Here is a 22,738-nt window from a genome sequence, read left to right on the forward strand (position 1 = left end):
AGAAACTGACTCGTATTTTATTCTGCTAGTTCGAGTCAACAAAAACCAACGCAGGAGGAATCCATAAGTTTTATAAAAAGTATTACAGTACCCTGTGGAAGTTTCTTTGAAAAATTGATTTAGTTTATTTCTTGAATCAAACAGCGATGCGGTTTTGCAGTTTTAACTGGGCCAAACAAGGGGTGGACAAAATTTATCGAATGCACAAAATCAACAACCGACATGAATTACTTGAAAAGTTAATAATACGTCGCGCGTACATAATCTAAATATAGACCATTTTCACGTTATAATTGGGAAGTAATGTTGATTTTATGTACACATATTTTTAGCTTACAAATATACACCTACTTAAAAATACGTTTTGCGATAAGGCCATTTTTTGCATAAAGTGTAAGTTGTAAGTGGCTGTTGCAATAAAACATAGATATAGAACAAACAATAAAAACCACTGAAAATAAGCATACTATAATAAAGTTGTCATATCTAAAGAAACTTTGGATACCGTGCGATAAACCCATTGTCAAATAGTTAGTTGCCATTCTTGAGCTTGCCTGTGCTATATAAGGGTTATGCTATATAACAGTTAAAGACGGTTAAAATTTATTGCTCTGTAGGTGAAAATCCAATGGCACTAAATCGGGTGTTCTAGAGAGTTCTAGACATCAGTTCCAGAATCCTTTTGGCGTAAATTAAACCAACGTAACAAACAAACTCTTATGGAGATGTAAAAAATCCCGTAGTAATGAGATACCATTTATATTATATTTAATTAATTTATATTATTTAAATATATGCTACTATACAGTGTTTCAAATCTACATCCCCAAGCAAAGATTCCCTGCATGGGAAATATGCAGGGTGTTGAATGAATATTAATAATTAAGAGAACGATTTTTGGATCCATTTTAAAAAGAAAACTTCACATGAACATGTCCTAAAGGTCTTAACTATTGAGATCCGGAATTGTAAAGTTTAATTTCTTGATTTTTTGCAATCCGATGTACGGTTTTCGCTTCTTTCTGCCCATTGGTTCTAAATGTGTAATTTAGATATTCTCTTACTGAAACACTAAAACAAGCAGGCGCGCATGCATGAATCATATTCTGTTTCTAATTAAATGTGATACTTCTAACAATATTGGCAAATCCTCTTCTAAAAACCGGCGAAAATTATGGCCCACTTAAGTAATTTCCAACAATTCCAGTCCAAATATTTACAGAAAAATGTTCTGATTGTATTTCTGGAAAGTTTCATCTATAAATAGGATTTCTTAGTCAAAAAATTGTCCAAAAACCATTGACAAAAATTAACACTCAAGGAAAAATTTTTGGGAAGAAACGCTTGAACTCGTTGAATATGATTAGCAGAAAATCTTGCAAAATTTTCCAAACCAAGACTTTAAAACTGTTTCTTCAATTTCTGGATTTCTTACAGTTTGATGGGCCCCTTGTAAATTATTATTTGCGCTGAAAGTACCTATTTCAGTCAATCTTCTATGTATATTTGGTAATGTTCGTCGCCTATCCGACATAAAGCTATTATAAAGGCGCTTTTGATATAATCGCCTAGCTTCCGCAATACCATCAGCCAAACCATACATAAAATGTATGCCAACTCCTCATTAATAAACTAGACCTTCCTTTTTTAAAATAACAATGCTCGTATATTTTAAAAACCAAATTAATAAGACGCGAAGAACTGAATTTAAAAACTGATGTCACAACTGTGAAACAATCGCCCTGACAACAGAATTAATAATTCTTACAGACACAACCTACTAAAATAATAAGAAATAATTTTAAAGATTTAAAAAATACACATCCGAATTTACGTACTTCAATTATTTGAAACACTTTTATAAAACAGATAGACAATTACTGAAATAAGAAATAATAATGATAATAATTCTCGGCATGCTGTCATATTTACGATATTGACGTGATCATGTATTTTTTAAGCGAAAACAGTACATCGGATCTAAAAAAATCAAAGAATTAAAAAAAAAATTAAGAATAACTTTTATTTTAAGATAAATCAGTGGCGTACCATCAATGTCTGCCAAAATTGACAGGTGAAATTCCGTACGCCCGCCACTGGTGTATTTTAAAGAAATTGTGATACGTTAAATAATGCCTCCTGGTACATAGTATATGTTTACCAAATTCCATTAAAATATCTAAAGTGATATTGCAGATATTAAAAAAATATATATTCTTGAAAACTTTACCACCCTGTATCTCAAAATTCAAAAGACGTTTAGGCACATGAAGTTTTCCTTTTAAAATGAATCCAAAAAACGTCCCCTTGATTATTGACATTCAATTATATTTAGCATAGTATAGTATAGTATATTCTTGTTGTTCTCGTTGGAACCCACTAAATCTTTAAAAACTTGCAAACAACGGGAGGGGTGGTCATTGAACAAAAGTAATAACTAGATCAAAGCAACTGCTCTCCTCGTAATAATAAACGGTACAAAGTATTTACAGTCATTGAATTCTCTTACAGATTGTGGCTGATTTAATTCTAACAATAACCAAACTTTGGTTCGAATGAAAGCGAAGAAGTTAAATATACACGCAAAATAATGCATTCAGATTAAATGGTCGGCGAAACTTGCTCACCTCTATTTTTAGCTATATTTATTACATTTTGTCGGCCGTTACGATTGTTAAACACATACACAAACAGTTTCTCGCTAAAGTTTAAACCAATTAAGGATTTAGTAGCATGGAAATGAGTACTGTTATCGTTTGAAGCACACATATTTTTGTGATTTTATTGGATATTTATTATTTTTTTGTCTTAAATACCATTCCGTAGGCTGTAAGTTGTGAAGAAGTTATATATTATTTTTATTAGCATTTAATACATGGTGTCCTACTGGGGAACTTTGGGGATCTGTTACATTAACTAGTGAAAATTTAAGATTTTATTTAGGATATTTCATATTATTTCATATTATTTGTTAAAAATTACGTTGGCAGATCTAAGAATACCTGTACATTTTTCCAATGCTTTATTATTATTGATGCAAAGTTTAAAAAAAACGAAAATTAAAGTTAAGCATTTTGTAAAAATCAAAATCATCTCTATATTCATAATAAAATTAAATAATAATAAAAATAAATTATATTTCGAAAAAGTTTATGAAATACCCTTTATAGTAAAAATTGTTTTTAAGAGAATATTTATTAAACAATTTTTCAAAATTATGATAAGTAATACGTTGCCATACTATTAGCATTTACCTATATTTAAATTTATATTTATGTAACTATATAGGGTGTCCCAAATTCACTTCTCGCGATTAAAATCGACGCAACTGTATGAGATGCTAAACGTCTTTGAAATTAAGAAAATTACGTTTCCAAAATATCGCATATAGCAAAATATGCTATACTCACACACACAGAACAAGTTTTAAATTAATAATCGTCCAAATTTGCATTCGCAAAATCCATAGGAATGATAGGAAACAAGGCGCCATGTCACCGACAGCCGATAGGCGTCTGGCCTCGCGCCAGGGATCAACGAATTTTTTTATAGGGAACACGCAATCGACACAAATAAAAAAAATCTTTGTCCTACCTTGTAGCAAATATATCGTCGCCTGATACTCGGCCAATTTTTCGTCGATGTAATCCTGAGATTGATTGGCTATGATTTCTGCCGTAGATGGACCTGAATCTTCGTCCTCGTCTACCTCATAATTCTGTGGGAGTGGAGGTGGAGTCATCGGCATACCGACATACTCGTAATCTCGACTAGGAGGTCCTACTTCTGGGGAATAGGTGACAGGGGAATAGGTGACTGGCGAATAGGTTCTGGATTGATAGGGATGGACGCCTTGGAAGTAGGGATCGGGCGACGCGCATCGATTTGGTGCTGGGGATGGCTGAAAAAGACATTTATTTTTAATTTTTCAAAGAAACTTGCGCAGGCTACTATAATACTATTAAATCATCTGGATTCATCCTGCATGGATTGCAGTTGCTGATGCAATATCAATTTAGCTTTGAAGAAGCCAACAGAATGATTGGCGAAACATCAGCAAGTTCGATTCATCAGTAACCAACGCAGGAAGAATCCAGAAGATTTGTAAATAGCATTAATGTTTGTGTTAAATTTGTATTCGTCACTTTTTAAACTCAATTGAATATGAAAAAAGATTAATTATATAATTTGATTTGTCCAAAGCAAGCCTTTGACAGCGTTGATCATCTGATTTTATCCATCCTGAGATTTGATGAGAAAACGATTCCAATAACGGTTTATATAAAATTCCTGGGACCACATCCTAACCTCATTTCTTCACACATTTCTTGTTTTCATTCAACTTCTCAGAAGGTTGAGAGAGATTGATTTATATGCTGGTGACATGGAAATGTTGACAAGACATAGAGGTGAATCGAGCATTATCAGACATAATTTCACTTTCTTTGGAAAAGGAACATACTTTATGGCAATTAATTCATTGCTGCCTGTCACATTAGAGCACTGAAAAATGTTAATTTTCTATACTTTTAAGTTTGATTCTTAAGGCTATTTTAAATTCTGTGCATCGTTTTTAATCACTAATTAATTTAATGCATTTTAATTATATAAATATTAAAATATAAATAAAGAATATTATTCATATTATTATTATAAATACTCAAATTCTTACTTGTTTATGTTTACACCGCACCATTTGGAAATGTTTTAATTAATTTCCAATTTTGTAGTCAAAATTAATAAAAATCAATAACAAAAAAATTGGGGTAATTTTTTTCCGCTGTATTACAGATCCCTAAAATATGATCCAAGATTAAGTTTTCAGGACGTTTAAAAGAGAGTAAAAAGGGTAATAATGACTAAGAAGTTGTAGACCGTACTCGATTAAAATGTTGACGAGATTTTTTCCACATAATTTTACCCCCTACCTACAGCGTAACCAATTAATATTAGAACACACACACAAAATTTTTCTTCAACTAATTTTTAGTTATAAACATCAATTTGTTTTTGTCAAATATTGGATTGTAGGTTTTACATCAAATTATAGTTTACAGTTCCTTCTCTACTGATGTCAAACTTTTGTAAAAATTGGCACCGCTAAACCACATTAAAATGCTTCAAGTAATTAACTCTTTTATTTCTAAATAATATCATATTTTCTTAAAATTATATTTTCGAAATTTACTTATTCTTCTGAATATTTTCGTGAAGAAAATATCGAATTTAGCTTTGACCGTTGTAATAAAATTAAGTAGCATCAAATCAAAATTTCAATATCAATTTAATTCAATTCAATAAATTTCGCATAAAATTTTTTCCTCCGTACAGAATATTGTACATATATTGTGTTGGACTTTGTGAAAGACTCGGCAACAAGGCTAACAGTGCGAGGCTGCGTTTCTAAATGTTTCTTAAAAATAAAAAAGTAATTACAATCCACTCGAATTGTCGTCAATCTCGTCCCTGGAAACAGGGTGGTCCTTCGTCAGCAACCCCAACATATTGTACTTGCCTATTAAATTAATATTAGCGGCACATATCTACCTCAGCACAAAAATCTGACATTCTACTTCAGACATTAATTGCAAAAGCCCTACATTTATATTATTTTACTTTCCGACAATATCCGATTGCAAAATTAAAATCTGAAACAACCCATCTTTTGACAATGCTGTCACGAAAATACTGAAAGATGCTCTATAATCAAATTGTATTTTTTTTATTTCAGGTTTTACTAATATCGAAATTATATGTGACACACGGCCACATCGAGAACAAGCTGAACGTGGTAATTTTTTTTTCAAAAATTGATATAGATGTTCCCGCCTTAAAGTATACTTCGAAAAACTATATAAATTTGCAGGAAAAAGCTCGGGTAAAAGTAATAATGCTCGATCTTATTTATACTACTCTTTTATAAATACTTTTGTAACTTTCAAATGTAGATTCCGATCATTGCACAAAGCGTGATGGCAGGGAACGAAAAACCGGCTAAAAATGTTCAATGCGAAGAAATTTTGAAGAATAGCCTTACGGCTTTAATACACTTTTGTCGAACGGTTTTGGATATGAAAACGGGTAGGTTAGTCTTCATAATCAGGATAAAAAAATGGAATTAGGATGGTGAAGCTGTACAGGAATAAAAGCGACATTAACAGCATTACTTAAAATATCCAACATATGATGAGAACTTTATCAAAGACATTGTTGGTGGAAGTTTATTATTTTTTGACGAAATAAATCTTTAAAAATGTTGAAGAAATCAAGGAATCAAAACTTATCATCGACAACGTTATGGCTCACTTACCGTAGCTTTAAATCATACATATTATTGTCAAATATATTTTACATATTGTTTTGATGTTTGATAACTTTGATAACTTCGGTATAAGTACCCTTGTAGCGATGGCCTCGATAACAACTGAGCAGTTCTCAAACGTAATCCGACGTGCAAATATGCCTACCAAGTTCAAAACAACCAACAAAGAGTACAATAAATATCGACACCGCCGAATCCCAAACGTTGAAACGATACCTTCCCTTGGTGAAAGATTTCAAATACCCGATATCGAAGCCATACAACCAATAAGCCAAAGACTCGCTAAAAATATTGTAACGGGTCCGAAGCATAGAGAAGTATTTAAAATAAGAACCAAAAGGGAACGCGTTGAAGATAAAGGCGATGGTGTTAGCCTACGGTATCAAGTAGAAGACTTTCCGTTGGATCAGCGCAGTGCAAAAGAGCCATGGGATGTCCTGGGCGTCATGAAAAATATCAGATACTCGTTCTTAGCAAATTTACTTAGCGGAGGTAAGCACGGCTCTTCTCCCGAGACCAACTTTTTAATGTAAAACTTTAGCAATTGCCACAAAACCATTTTTTACTTTTAAGGAAGTCTATTTAAAATATCTCCTAATCTTACATTTGCATACAAAATAATAGGGCGCCAATTGCAATTGCATGACGACTGGAGCAAATTATTGATAATTGTTGATAAATTGTATAAATTCTATATACCTAAATAAAAATAATATAAAATATAATCTTTTTCAAACTCTTGACTGGAACTTTCGGCACTGCACTAACACACAATAACGCGTTTTACCACAAACCGAAACTCAATTTTACGTACGACGCGCGTTTCGCCAAGCAAGTTGGCATCTTCAGGAAAAGATTAAAACTGTTTTTTAAGTTTTAAGTTTTAATCTTCTCCTGAAAATGCCAACTTGGTTGGCGAAACGCGCGTCGTACGTAAAATTGAGTTTCGGTTTGTGGTAAAACGCGTTATTGTGTATAACCTTTATATTTTAAAAACACCTTAAAAGTTCGTCCCTGATGCTCTGTCCTAAAATAGCGACTGGAAAGGTGTTTTAATGTCACTTCGATAATTACCATCAAAAGCTAAGACTATATACTTTGACACATAGTATACATTGATTTGTTTGTTGGATGATGTAGAGGTGCGCGCTTTTTAATCTCATTAAAGTTCGTCGAGAGACAGGAGTGTCGTAAAAAAATATTCGAGAAACGTTTTTATCCAATTTCTCACAGTTGCACGAAACTGTCTTGGTAGAGTGAGTCCCGGAATTAGTAAGAAATTTTAATTAATTTTTTAATTTGGTTAAACCTCTTATTGAACCAATTATTCCACAAAGATATTCAAGAGATACCACGGTTCCCGAAAATACAATGAACTAAATTCACAACTGGGACGTAATAAGGAATACCTCTATTAACTATTTTTAGTACAAGTAACAAAGGTCTGTTCTTATGCGATCGGCAACCGAGGTATTTTAGAATAAAGAGTAGAAAAATCAGATTTTGCCTCAAAAAACAAATTGTTTTGTTAAATAGTATAAAGAAACGATTTTACATTGTGTACCTATTATTTGAATCATATAATTTCAATCAGAGCATTGTTCCCTAAAGGCTACTTTTCTCAGAGGTTTTTGAATGTTTATGAATTTCAGTAACAGAAACAGAAAATATAGTTTCGTCAGCGTAACCGGATTTGGTGGCTGCTATAAAAATATTCCCAATCATTGTATTCCAAAAAAATCTGTAATTATCTTTTAAAAGAACTTTATTTGAACAGACTTGCGCCACACATTTTAGCTTCCAGGGACGAGGAAGGCAATATAGACCCAAGCAACATCGGCAAAACAAAAAAAGATCCCGGCTTATTCAGATTGATTGCTAGCACCCTTTCCTCGTTACAAGAATCCGATGAAAATAATTTTCTGATGGTCATAATGGGCGGACATCTAAATGACGTCCACGATGAAAATAGTCCTTTGATGCAAGGAATTAAATACGTCATTGAGACAACAGAACCGAATAGTACATTGATCGTAGTAACTGGCTCGTGTCCTAGGCTTAATTATCCAGTTGCACAACAGGAATTGACCAGTAAAACAACTCGTACCAAGAACGATCTGTCTTTACCAATTTACGCAACAGGTACTGAACATCATAAACGCAAGATTGCCCAAGCATTTCGATGACCTACGCGTATCATGAACGTTTTTGGAATCTAAAGCAGTGAACTCCGATTTTTCGAACTGGAATGCATGTTAATGTTTACACTTCTGAATTTTTCTACTTCCTTGGGTTTTTTGGATGTAAATCGTTTGTTAACGCTTAATTTCTGAAATCATTTCAATCATTTATCCTAACCAAAACTAAGTGGTTAAGTTAAATTTTGGTTATTTTTAACAGTGACAGTGTTACTTATTAGTAAAGTGCAGCAATCACACTTACTGTCCAATACAAATTTTGATCACATGTGACAAATAAAACTATCCACTATACGATCTGGAAACTTATAACAGTTACAAAAAAAAGTTTCGTACTCGGACTCTCCTGAATATATGAATATATGAAAAAAAAACACATAACCTCAATTTCTCCCTAAACTATGCAAAATTCGAATAGAAATTTCTTAAGAAAGTGACCTTTAACCAAAGATGTCGATATATACAGGGTGTTCTATTTAAAATAACAAAGTTGATGTCGGAGGGGGACACTTTAGGGAAAGTCCAAGAAAGTTTTGTACGAAACATTTTTTTTGGCATCGGCACACGGTCTACATATATATAACCTGTAAATTTTAGGTTTTGTTTTAAATAACATGTCTCCAAGACGGCATTCTTGGAACCTTATTCAGTGTGTACGTAAAGAACAATTAATGCTACAAATATTATTTATTAGTGGCAAAAAAAATCAAGTTATTAAGGAATACTGTAGGTATCTGGTGATCATCTAAACCATTGCTACCAAAACTGCAGACTTGGTGTTTACTACTGTTCTTCTTCAACAAAAAAGTTTTATGCGACTTGCTGGTTTTCTCCCAATTTAATTTTTTCAATACTGTTTATGGACCATTTTCGAAAGGATTTCAAAAAGTTCAAAATTCTTATTTAAAGTTAATCTTTGGCATGCAAAAACAGAAGGTTTCTCATGAAAAAATATATTTTAGTCTTATAACAAAAAAAAATTATTTGTCATAATCAAATTTATTCGCCACATTCGTTACAAACATTAGTTAGAAAAACCAACACAAAAAATAAAAAGGGTTTTCCTACCTAATCAGTTCTCTCATTAACCGGCAATCATGATTTTCGATTTGAAGTTCTATGTTATCAAATTTACAAAAACTGGCTAGAATAGCTCTTTCTTACTAAGTTACACATGGAGTAACAATGTATAAAAAAATCTTATAGATATTTCATAACTAATACCAAATAAATGCCAGCGCATTATTCTCTCAATAATGTTTGTCTTATATACAGTATATGCGTAAAAACTTGTATTTTTTTCAGATGAATAATAAGAATTTCACTTGCTTACTTACTTAGTTACTAAATAAATATAAAATTTGCAGTTGCCATTCCAGTTTAGATCGAGTTCACTGCCTAAACGTTAATTGATATTCTTACGTCAGATATTGCTGATCTAATTTGTGACACTTTCCGCAAAATAAATGAACAATAAAAATTGTGGTATACTAGTGATTATTGTGTCGTGAGGCCGTTAATAGCGGTAAAATTGTTGTTGGCCGTTTTTTGCCGAAAATGCCGAATACATGTGTCTATATTTGTTGGGCACAAATCAGTCCTATAACAATTACTCAATAATAAATCTCAGTTTACTGGCGAGGTCAATACTGATAATATACCTGTTTAAAATTCTTACTCATTTATGTGTTCAAATTAGTATTTTGATGGTTTTGTTGTGATATGATGTTTTGTATGATTCGACGAATATAACCACATACGTAAATCTCCAATTTTTAGGTCCAAATTCTGATATACTGCGTGAATGCAACGCACTACACGATGTTCCCTTAATCATAAGAAAAATATTGGAAATCAAAAACAAACATAGAATTTTTCAGAATTTGTTATATTAGGTTTTGTCAAATTTTAATAATTTAAATAAAATTTACGTTAACAATAAATTTGTTTATATCTGATTTGATTTATTGAAATTTTCTGACTACATTTTGTTGAACTTATTTGGTGCTTTTTTTTAAAGAAACTTCCACAGTAATACTATTTATAAAACTTCCGGATTCTTCCTGCGTCGGTTGTTGTTGAGTCCAACTTGCTAAATTTTCGCTAATCATCCTGTTGCTTGCTTATATATTATTTCAGAGGTGCGGAGCTAAGTGAGGGGCATAACACATTGTCCCGGATGACTGATTTCCATATTGGTGACAGGTGAAAATCTGAGTCTGGATGATTGGCGAAACGTTAGAAAGTTCAACTCAACAACAGCCGACTCAGAAAAAATCCAGAAGTTTTGTAAATGGTCGCTAAAAGTTAATTTTTTTCCAGTTTTGAATTAGCACAGGAATTGACCTAACTTGACTTAAATAATTATCATATTTTATTTAGTAAAATAAAATTTCTAAAGCCAAATTGCTTATAGGTATTACATTTTGTGTTGCTTTTATTTAATACTTTAATTTTCATAGTTGAAAATAATAACTGAAAGATTTTCGTTATACATGAGAACGGTTTTTTTTACACGAAAGAGGAAACAGTGACGTACCTATTTTTCTTTCAAAAAATTTCAGTTGAAACCATATAACTACTAAAGATATAGAGGCCCTGTCTATGCTAAAATATAGAAAGTTATGAAACCACTATGAAAGCAATTTTAGTTAGTCCATTGCTCGAGTTATAAAATGTAGTTTTTGACCAATGAACTTGTGGCATTCGACAAGCAACATGACCGCTGACAGATCGTTAATGAGTTTAGATGCGGCGGCACTTACGCGGCAGTATTTTGTCAAAATATGCCTAAATCTCATTCAATGTTCTGGGAAAACCAGTTAAGTGCGTGGAAATAGCTGTTTAGAAAGAAAATGACCCGAAGTCCAGGTTATGAGGTTATTATTTCCTCTACGAGAATATCGTGGTTAGGCTACTATATGATCTAATAGCTATATGGTCCAACGCTCTTAAAAGCGCCACTAGTAAAAATTAGAAAAAAAAATCGAATCAATGTAATATTAAAATTACGATAAAATAACACCATGTATCTTGGAAACAAAGCAATTTACGACATGTTTATCAGGAGTTATTCAAACAAATAATTCTTCTAAACTGTTATACCCTATATATAGACGTAAACGGAATGTGGTCTATTGTTCTGAAGTACGTTCATGTTGCATTAAGCAAGATGTTGCCACGAACGTTGCTTAATTTACATTTCACCGCCCCCTCCCCCCCAATATCGTTTCATTTTTTATCCTATTGAAGAAATAAAGTAAGTTGGTTCATAATTTTCCGCCCTATCTTTTAAAAATAAAATTTAATTTCGTCAGTTCCTAAGCTCAGTTCTTTAATTAAACAGGTTGAAAGGGTACTGGCTTTTGCAGTTTAGATAAAACAGGGTGTTTCAAAAATAAGGTTGTGTATGCAAGTTATAGAAACACAATTTAGTGAGTTTTCCGACATCTATGCCTTTGAAACAAATATTTATCTTCCCACATGGGGGCAGACTCCGTTTTATTAGTTATAGTCATCTAGTTATGAAATTATGTCATATACACCTTTTAGAAGGAAGAGGTAGGAATAGGAAAATAGCTCGTACACAAAAAAAAGATTTTTGATTAGTAGAGTAAAAAGTCTTGTTTTGTTTTATTGAAGAACGAAACAATTAACATATTTTCCAGGATCCAAATCTCTTAAAAATTCCGAAAAGAAGAAAGCTTCATAAAAACCGCGGAAAATACAGAGTAGCATAGTTTTTAAAAATAATTTTTTATGCTGATATCATGAAGAATTTTTTGATGAACAATACGTCCCAAGACGGTTTGATAGCGCACCTCCTTGCTACAACCATAAATATCATAACTGTCTTGGATTTTTCGATACTTTTTGAAAATTTTGCACTTTTAGGCACCCTTTGTAGGCTCAAAGTGTTTTTTACGTAGGATCCGGTAGCATAGTCAGTTTTTTTGTGAATGTCAGAAATTTTGATATTTACACTAAACTTCTAATAATTTTATTTGGCTTTGTTATGAGCTTTTAAAAAATATATTACAAGTAAGAGCTGTTTCAAATAAATCTTTAGTTTTTTTATGAGTAGTTTTTACGTTTTGTTTTTTAATATATTCTTACCGGATGCAAAGGCCTCCTAAATGGTTTTGGCCCTTGCGGGGGTGGCGACATTCCCGGTGGCGGCACAGGCCATCTCGGCCTGGGACACGCCATCCCGTAAGGCAGCCGATTATTAAACATATTCATTCCGGGACTGCCGAGTCGCGGAGGGGGTGACGCCGCGTAAGGGGACGGAGGGCGAAAGTGGAGAGGCGACCACCCACGCGGGGGCGGTCCTCTGCCGCCCTGACCGCTCGACATTTCGCGCCGAGATTTTCGAAACTTAATTAACGCGGCAAGATCACTGCATCAGCCATCGGATCTGAAACAAATAGGGAATTATAATTAAACGATCATCAAACTATATCACACAGTGTGGCCTTAAGAAAATTGTGATTAAACCACCCAAAAGAAATTTTTTCTACTCCTATCTGTTAAATGCCGATCTAGCGTGCGCGAAGCGTCACTTTACCACGTCAGTTTCGTTTCCCACGCATCCGAGCCAGTTCGGACATTTCCGGGATTTTACCGCACGGTTTTGGGAGCAATCGGATGTTTTCGGAGATTTTACCGCACGGTTTAAATTTTTACGTTTGTCAATTCTGACGGTCATGTCAGTTAATGTATTCGTGTTACTTTCTAAAAATGTACCCAAAAACTAATACACTGAAAAATGTTATGCAATATTTATATATATATATATATATATATATATATATATATATATATATATATATATATATATATATATATATATATATATATATATATATATATATATATATATATATATATATATAAGCTACAATTAAAATCTAGCGGGCTAGTAAAGTGACATTTATAATTTAAATTTCCCACAGAAATTTTGCATACCGTTCGCATGAACTTTAGTGGTTTTTATTGTGTTTATATTAATATCTTGCCAAGAGCAACGATTTCCATCATCAAACCAAACAAAATTGAAGGTTAGGACCTGCTTTTTCTTGCTTATGCGATATTAAAAATTTAATCCTTTTAAAAGCTCTATGCTTGGATGATTTTTCTTCCAATTACAGTCTTTTTCTTTAAATAAAAAACTTAATGATCAATTGTAAAAGTTAAATAAACAACCTAAAGTTTTAAATTTGTGTTTATTCCGTTTTTTATATGACATATCCAACAATTCATATCTCCCTAACGTACGTATGGAATGGTATGAAATTTACTAATCCAATGATCTGTTATTATTTTTATGTTGTTAAATTGTGATTTTTTCGTGACGGTTGTATAAAAAGTATAATATGCAACACGTTTATTAAGCACTCGCTCTGCTCGTGCCAAATAGACTCTTGAGTTAAATGCCGTTTACCGCACTTGTTGCATAATATATTATTATTGTGTGTATTCCAGAATTCTAACCTGACTGCTGGGGGACTTCGTTTGCTATACTAATATAACATTTTCTAAGAAATATTAACTATTACATTCAATTTTTTTTAAATGCTGTTTTTGCCATGAAACGAGTTTTCTGGTTGTTTTAAGCTTTAAAGACGTGAACTACGAAAAATTATTTATCATTATTTATTTTGGTTTTGCAAGAATATTCTTGGTGATATTTAAGCAGTCATTCAACAACCGAACCACTTTCTGAGGAATAAGATTGCATAAACAATGCGTCCCAATCTAGACTAAATAAAAGATAAAAAAATATTCCACATAAATGCTAGTTTTAGGACTTTGATGCTGGTTAATAACTAATATATTTTAGTATAATTTTAGTTTTTAAGAATCAAGCAAAATATTTTTCCTTCCCGGTACTGTTTTATTTCTTTTACTGGCGAACTGTGGAACGCCCGGTATATATCATACTTTACAAGTGATTTAATAAACCTGAACTTGACTCGAAACTTTAAATATAAATAATTAGGAACCTACTCATATTTGCGGTTTTCAGTTTTTAATTTGTCAAAAATAATGTTCTAACTTTTGCCTTATTTACGAATCTGTAAAAAGTTAAAATTTTGTATCTGGAAGCATGCAGTTTTCGATACTACCAGTTTAAATAGGTGACACTGTATAGGCTAAGTAAGTATGATTTTATTATTGTAATCTTTCTTTGCTAATCGAAAACTCACAATACAATACTTGGTTATAAATTTTAACAATAAATTATTATACACTGCCACTGGTTTCTTCTTAAAAATAATAAACTCCAAATATAAAAATAGGTAATACTAACCGATACCAAATTATTTACACAAGGCAAGTAAGAAAAAGCAGAAAGAAATTAGTCTGTCTTTTCAGGAAAACAAACTGAATCAGTAAGTACTTCCTATGCTTATTTGTTGCAGATGGATATTTACGGAAACTAAAAAGAGTGAAATGAAACACGCTATTGCAGTTGTATTTATAAATAAACCCAAAATACACGTATGTATACAGGACAAACAGCGGCGTTGAAAGCTATTAAGGATATTATATCTTATAATGTTAACGTTATTTATAGAGTAAAATGGGTTTTATCGATTTTTAAAACGATGTTAAGCAACACGTTGTAAAGATATATTTTTATAATTTGGTAGAATATTTTGAGACTTTTTGGCATAATTCAATGCAGAATATAGTCGCTAATTTCGCTTTTCTGATGTTATAATTAATCCACAACACGTTCTGGTTAATTATTTTTACTCACTATCTGAATAAATTCTTCCCGTGAGTAAATTGTCATATCTATAAAGGATTGTAGTCAAAAAAAATCAGTTAGTGAGAGGTTATTGCGAATAACATATACACTTTTTCTTATTTCATGCTGAGGAAAACGCCTTTAAGTTGGATAATGCATTAATTATGCCTCGGTATTTAAGTTATTTGATAAAAGAAACGCATATAGAATTTTGTCAGTATATTGCTACAATTTCAAGGCATTGAAATATCGGATCTAATCTCTGTATCTAATATCCCTTATCATTTGACATAAACAACTGGAATGAGTATTTGTAATGCTATAGTTTGTGTTAAGCAGAAGATACGGATTAGCATAGGAATGGGAACAGTAAATAGCCAATAAAGAACTACCTGAGCCTGACAATTTGTGGTATGCGTATCTTTATTTAAAAAACTTTTTGTAGAAGGAATAAATCAAATAGGAATAAACCAAAACATCTGGAAAAGTTATTTGAAACTTCTTTCGATTTAGGATTAGGTACTTCAGAATATGTAGGGTAATGATTCAAATGTACAAATTAAAAAAAAAAAAAGTTATTGCTGCATTCGTGCCTATAAATGAGTAATTTGTCAGCTGTTTTGGCGCACACTACGACCTACCCGTATCTTAGACGCGCCAAATGGCACAAAATTTGGCGTCCGATACTGAAAACATTCAAAAATAAATGTTATATCGTATGAGATCAAAGTTTCTATGTTGACCAATGTATGCAGTTTGCTCCCGATTATTAATTAGTGTCTAGTGACCCCATATATCCGATTTACTGAAGTATGCAAGCTATTCGAAAAGTTATTAGCCAAATTATTTTTTTTGCCACATTTTCAGATTTTTGCAAGTAATATAATTGTAATATAAAATATTATAGCTTTTTCTTAATTTTTTGATAAAAACATCCCAACAAAATTCTTTAATTAATAAATTAATTAATTAATAAAATTCCTTATTCATTTCTGTAAGCGCCTAGTCATTGTTTTGTCTCAAAACACAGAAAGATAATACTCAAAAGCAAAAATTCAACAACCTCTCTTTTGATATTCAGGAATTGATGGGTTTTGGGCTGGGTTTCTAAAAAATCAAATGCTTATATGGTCGACGTTCCAGCAATTTTATTGCCTTCTTCGAAGACGAAAATCGAACACATAAGAATTTGATTTTTCATAAACCCAGCCCAAAACCTCTCAATTCCTTAATACAAAAATATTATTGTTTTTGTTAGATCGACATGCGATGAAGTATATCCAAAAAGGGGGATACAAGAATACTTATCGCTACTTCTGATATACTGTGGAATTATAATTTTAGAATTGCGCAACGTGTATATAGCTTCTAGTGTAATTCACGTTGAGGTTACACACTAAAACTAGCAAAAGCATATTATAATTTTAATGCAATTTTATCAAATTTGAAACCGTTCCATATTTTTAAAGAAGTTTTGTTTAAATAATGTATTTGAATCCACATGACTAGCTTAATCTTCCTGGATCCACCAACCTTATTATTTAAAACTTGAAACATGTAACATCAGTAACAGTTTAGTGCAGTGCAAAAGAAAAAAAGGAAAAAACAAAAATTCAGGGACAAAAACAAAATCGCCGACTGTTTCAAACATACAGGCTGGCAATTTCAATATAAACTTCTGCTATAGTGATGACACTTTTAAATTCTAAGTCCACCCTATTTCTCAACAATGGAAGTGCTGAATGGCCGGTGTGGTAATAATAGTAATAATTACACATAATTTAACTCTACTTGTAGAGTTTAGAACGAATTGTACCCGATTAGTTTAATATAAGATTTTTTTTTATTTTTTCTAAAATATAAAGCTATCCACAATTTTTCGATGATTGGTTTTCTGAAATAGGTTTGAGCATCGTCGGCTAGAGAAATTGAACCAAAACGATGCAAGTAGTTCAAACTATCAACCGGCTAATAGTGTTAGTCACCAAGTCATTAGAAGATACTTTGAACAAAAGGAGAGTACTCACTCAATACACGAATGTACGAAACGTGTGCTAAACCATAACGAAACACAAAAGAAAAAATTACCGGAAAATTGTCGTACGGTTTTTACTCGCTGGAAGGCACACGACGTGGTGCCCAATTAGTGGAACTAAAAACTGCAAAAAGCAGACATACGCGCCCCCAAACCCACGTACTAGATGCCCCTTCCTTGACATAAACTTTAAATTTAGAATTTGGCACCGGGTTGCGTCCTGACGCTCAGGCAGTGGCGCGACGCTCCTGATTTTGGTAACCATTTTTGAGAGGGAAAACGTTTTACATTGAACAGTTTCTCAGATTTTCTTTATACTGTTTAAAATTAATACAAAACTATACAGTGTGGTGAATTATTTTTTTTAATAAGCAAATTTAGTACTGCCGAAAGTTGATTCAGGGTGCACTTAGATAAATGTAATACAGTGTTAAGAGTAAACCATCTTTATTTTGAAAAAGCCAGCTAAACATCAAAAAGTTGTTTAAAAGTCCGACTTAAAAACTTTCAGGGCTGAAATTCGGAAAACTAGAAATTTTGTGTTTTAGCGAGCAAAATTTTGTGATTTTACCTCACTGCCACCTCGAGCTGAACTGAATGCTACCGCAATTGTAATTTCATAGGCTATCGCTAATGTTGTTTGTGATTTTTGATTACGTTGTACAGTTGCAATCAGACATTTTTCGGTTCCTGTTTCCCGAAATCTATCGAACTCATTATAGCCGTTAGAACCTGAATGAAGGCAGAGCCGGACTCGTTACTGATTGAATAAAATTTTGCGCGATTAGGTGTCTACATGTATTTTGCATAGATACTAAAAAAAGTGAAAAATGTTATATACAACAAGTGTGAAAGTAATGTTTTATGTAAAAAGTGCGGTAAACGGCATTTGACACACTAGTTTATTTGGCACAAGCCGAGCGATTGGACCCAAACTCGTGCGGCAGTATCCCGGAAATGTCCGAAGTGACTCGGATCCGTGGGATAAAAAACTCACGTGGTAGGGTGGCGCTCCCCCATGTTAAATGGGTGTATAATTAGAAATTTTTCGTATCAGTGAATGTATTCGTGTTGTTTTGCGAAAATGTACCCAAAAACTAACGGTCGTAGAAAAAGTATAGTATGCAACACGTTCGGTAAACTTTTTAATTCACTCGTTTATTAAACACTCGCTCCGCTCGTGTCAAATAAATTCGTGAGACAAATGCCGTTTACAGCACTTGCTTCATAATATAATATTTCAGAAGGGAGCAGAAAAAAGTTATTTTCATACGAACCATTTTGAAGGCACCTAAGAGAGCAAGTTTTTTAGAGGGAGCAAGTATTTTATTACGAGTTGTATGTTGTATGTTGTGTTGTATACATTTGGTAAACACTATAAAGTACTTTGTCAAAAAAAAAACAAGCATCACTACACTAAGCAGCTAATGAGGTATGTATATGAAGTGGTAAAGTAGTAAAAAATAATTATAAATAAGTATAATTAAAAATTATTTAATATTTCTGTTGTTGTCCGCACCCAATACGTACCTGTAGATGGGGTGTCACAACCTTGATGATTATCCTTGATCGAGGGTATGGAATTTGCATTCTTAATGAGTTCTATAGCATCGGCTATTTCGGACTATTTCCTATTGTTCCACGAGACTGTGGATGTAACGGATTAGTTCTTGTCTTCTTTAGATTCAGGATCTTGCAAATTTCTTGAAAGAGATTATCGTCAATATTCCTGCCCAACCTAAATTTGCATCCGAGGAGTAGTGAACAATTTCTCTCCACATCGGCTTGTGATTTTCCTTAATCCTACGAATGGTGGTTTTAAGTCGTGGTCGTTTTCTTGTTCTTTTTCGAAGTTTCTGGGTCTATCATCAGTCGTCCATCAGATTGGTTCCTCCTCGAAGTCTCAAGAACTTCGACTTCTGCGCGACGATAATAATTGCGGACAATCTTCTGGGCAGGGTTTTCTTTCAGTTCTGCCCAACTGTCTGAAAATATGTTAATTCTTTTCCTCGCAATTGCTTTCCCATTGAAATATGCCAGGAATATGCCAAAATTGATTGCCTACCATTGAGCGTGATATATACCATACATGTCAATAATATACCTGGATTAAAGAGATTTTTAAGCCTAAGTTGTTGGATAAACCACCTGCTCAAAATGATGTTCAGCAGATATGGGTGACTATCCGGCCAAAAGATAAAAATATATGTCTGAGATCTATTTACAATCCGCCTACAGTTAATTTAAATAGCTCGCTTGCTGACCTAGAGAGTACCTTAATTGAAGTTGTCCCTCAGTTCGATCATGTAATTTTTGGTGGGGATTTTAATGTCAATCTTTTTACTAAAAATAATACGTATACTATCTTTTCAAAGTAACTTGCTAAATTTAGAGTATCATAGGGTATTAACAGAGCCCACAAGGCTTAGTAGTAACACATTATTGATGTTATTTTCTCAACCACCCCTTCTATAATTTCTGAAACACATGTTATAGACATGAGCAATGGATCTGATCATGGTCTTTTGTCATGTAATTTACCAGTGGATAAACCCCGTAATCAAACAAAATTTCGTACTTACCGTACTTACTATCAGAACTTTTTAATTGACCTTTATAATGTGAATTGGTATTTAATCTACGATTTCGCGGATGTAGATGATATGCGAAAAAGCTTAAGCAAAATATAAACGAACTAAAACAGAGGTTGCTAGGGAGGAATACAAAAGAGTACATTTATTCGTAATGAAAAGAGAGCTTATTTAAACCACAAATTTAAACAAGATCCAAAAAGTTTCTGGCAAACGCTGAAATATATAAGGTTGTTCGGAAAGTCATTTCGTTTTTTCCCGTCAGAGGAATTAATTACGTTTTTTCGAAACCAACTTCACACTTAAGCCGCATAACCATTATATGTCTTGAGAGCTGATATTGCAAGGCTTGTGTGTGAAAAAGTTCTATTAATTCTACGCAGTAGTTTTTGGTTGGTGCCCTTTTAAATATGGAGAGCAATAAGCAGCATTTTCGTCATATTTTACTTTTTTACTTCAGAAAAGGTAAAAATGCTGTCCAAGCGAGAAAAAATTGACGGATGTGTATGGAGAAGGCGTGTTAACAGTACGCCAGTGCCAGAACTGGTTTGCAAAATTTCGATCCGGCAATTTTGATGTCGAAGATGCACCACGGTCTGGAAGGCCGGTCGAAGCTGACAAAGATGCGATAAAGGTATTAGTTGATGCAAATCGGCGAATAACCACACGAGAGATCGGTGAGAGATTAAATTTGTCGAATTCGACTGTTTATGGCCATTTGAAAGGCATGGGCTTAACCTCGAAGCTCGATGTGTGGGTGCCCCATGTCCTTACGGAGCGAAATTTGTGTCGTCGCGTTGACGTGTGTGATTCGCTCCTCAAACGTCAAGAAAATGATCCATTTTTGAAGCGGATTATTACTGGGGACGAAAAATGGGTTGTATACAACAATGTTAAACGCAAGAGGTCATGGAGCAGAAAAGATGAACCGGCTCAAAGCGTGTCAAAAGCCAACATTCACCAAAAAAAGGTGATGCTCTCCGTTTGGTGGGATGTCAAAGGAATCGTTTTTTTTTTTAGCTTTTGCCGGACAATACAACGATTAATTCAGAAGTCTATTGTCATCAACTGGACAAATTGAATGATTCACTTAAAGGGAAGAGGCCCGAATTAATCAACAGGAAGGGTGTAGTGTTCCACCAGGATAATGCGAGACCTCACACAAGTTTGGTCACTCGCCAAAAAGTTTTACAGCTTGAATGGGACGTACTGCAACATCCACCATATTCTCCAGATCTGGCGCCTTCCGACTACTATTTGTTCCGGTCCCTGCAAAATTTTTTGGATGGCAAAACCTTTCCCTCAAATGAAGATGTCAAAAACCACCTGAACCAGTTTTTTGCCAGCAAGGACCAAAACTTTTATGAGAGGGGAATTATGTTACTGCCAGAAAGATGGCAAAAGGTATTGGACCAGAATGGCCAATATATAATTTAATAAAATATTTATTCATTATACGAAAACTGTCTTTCATGTTCCCCAAAAAAAACGAAATGACTTTCCGAACAACCCAATACTTATATGTTAATAATAAGCTGAGCTCTACGGCTGATGGTTTCGGTCAATTAGCATATTGTGTTCGTTGTCCAAAATATTAGAGTGGGTCATATATGAACAACTAAAAGTGTACTTGTCCATAAATAGTATTTTACCTCCCACTCAATCAAGTTTCGCTGGGACCAAAGCACTGTTACGGCTCTTGGACTTCCGCAAGGCCTTCGATACGTTAGATCACAGTGTACTTCTCAAAAGGCTTGAGTATTTAGGACCGAGCCATTCAGATCTGCATTTCTTTAAGAGTTGTTTGAAGGGCCGATGCCAGAGGGTACTGCTGGGTGGTAATGTTTCTAGTCTTGTTGCTACTAAGAAAGGAGTACCACAGGGAAGTGTGTTGGGACCGTTATTTTTTTCAGTGTATTCAGCACAGAGTTTTCGTATCAAATTAAATCTTATAAAAATAACGTAGATGATACAAATCGTTATATAAATACAGTATCTCGGTTGTCTTCGGCTCGCGGTCTGCGACTTTAAAGACTTCTTTTTGGCCTCAACTTGGGGTATGAAGACATTGTTTATTGGTCGTATCTTACTTTAAAAAATAAAGGATGTCTTTGAAAAATTTAAAATTCTTGTTTATGTTATTGCCATAACCTCAGGAAATATGATCATATTACTATATAAAACAGTCTAAGTGGTTGAATCTCTCTGAAACGTAATACATAATAGTACATAAAATTGAAAACACTGCCCTCTTTTTTATTTAACAAATTGTTAAAAGGGTCCAACATCAACCAGATCCTTCACTTATAAAGCTATTAAAGTTTATAGTTACTGTTAAAGCCTATCCATCTGCTAAGTCGTTTATGAATAAGTTGAAAGATGTATTGTTAATGAGAGAATGAAATCCTTCATTGAATTGAACATATAGAAAGCAAATAGCCAGACCTGGTTTCCATGACCCTTGTTCTAGTAGTGCCAAATATTCGTCATACAATCCAGGCTACGCAGACTGGCATTGGAAATTGAAATTCTCGAAAAACTCTAGACAAACTTCAAATATGATATATTTAAATGTAGGCACTGAAATTTTATCGTATTTAATTTTTTAAAAATCGTGAATTTGTAATACTGAGCTGATTCTTGTTCGATTGACTGGACTGTATTTTTCGGTAACTTTATTTTTAACTTTTACAACTAACAAAAAAAGGGAAAAAACATATGAAAGTGAATAATGAAGCTTAACGTTTGCTAGCACGGGTTGTAATGCCGAGACCCAGCATCCCTCGGTCTATCTTAAGTGTCGGCAGCGCCGATCCCTTCTTTGCAGGCGACCTT

General features: G+C 33.3%; 1 protein-coding gene across 2 annotated transcripts in view; it reads right to left on the bottom strand.

The window, feature by feature from the left end:
- Window positions 1-17,426, bottom strand: part of LOC132702935 (muscle-specific protein 300 kDa) — a 171,410-nt gene extending 153,984 nt beyond the window's left edge. For both annotated transcript variants that reach the window (XM_060671820.1, XM_060671816.1), the window contains exons 1-3: window positions 17,366-17,426; window positions 12,637-12,937; window positions 3,595-3,901 (exon numbers count right to left, since the gene is read on the bottom strand). In XM_060671820.1, the coding sequence (XP_060527803.1) occupies window positions 3,595-3,901; window positions 12,637-12,876 (547 nt within the window). In that variant the 5' untranslated portion in view covers window positions 12,877-12,937; window positions 17,366-17,426. The remainder of the gene's footprint in view (window positions 1-3,594; window positions 3,902-12,636; window positions 12,938-17,365) is intronic.
- Window positions 17,427-22,738: the final 5,312 nt, after the last annotated feature.

This window comes from Cylas formicarius, unplaced genomic scaffold, assembly GCF_029955315.1.
Source record: "Cylas formicarius isolate icCylForm1 unplaced genomic scaffold, icCylForm1.1 PGA_scaffold_6__28_contigs__length_40554024, whole genome shotgun sequence".
Classification (NCBI taxonomy): domain Eukaryota; kingdom Metazoa; phylum Arthropoda; class Insecta; order Coleoptera; family Brentidae; genus Cylas; species Cylas formicarius.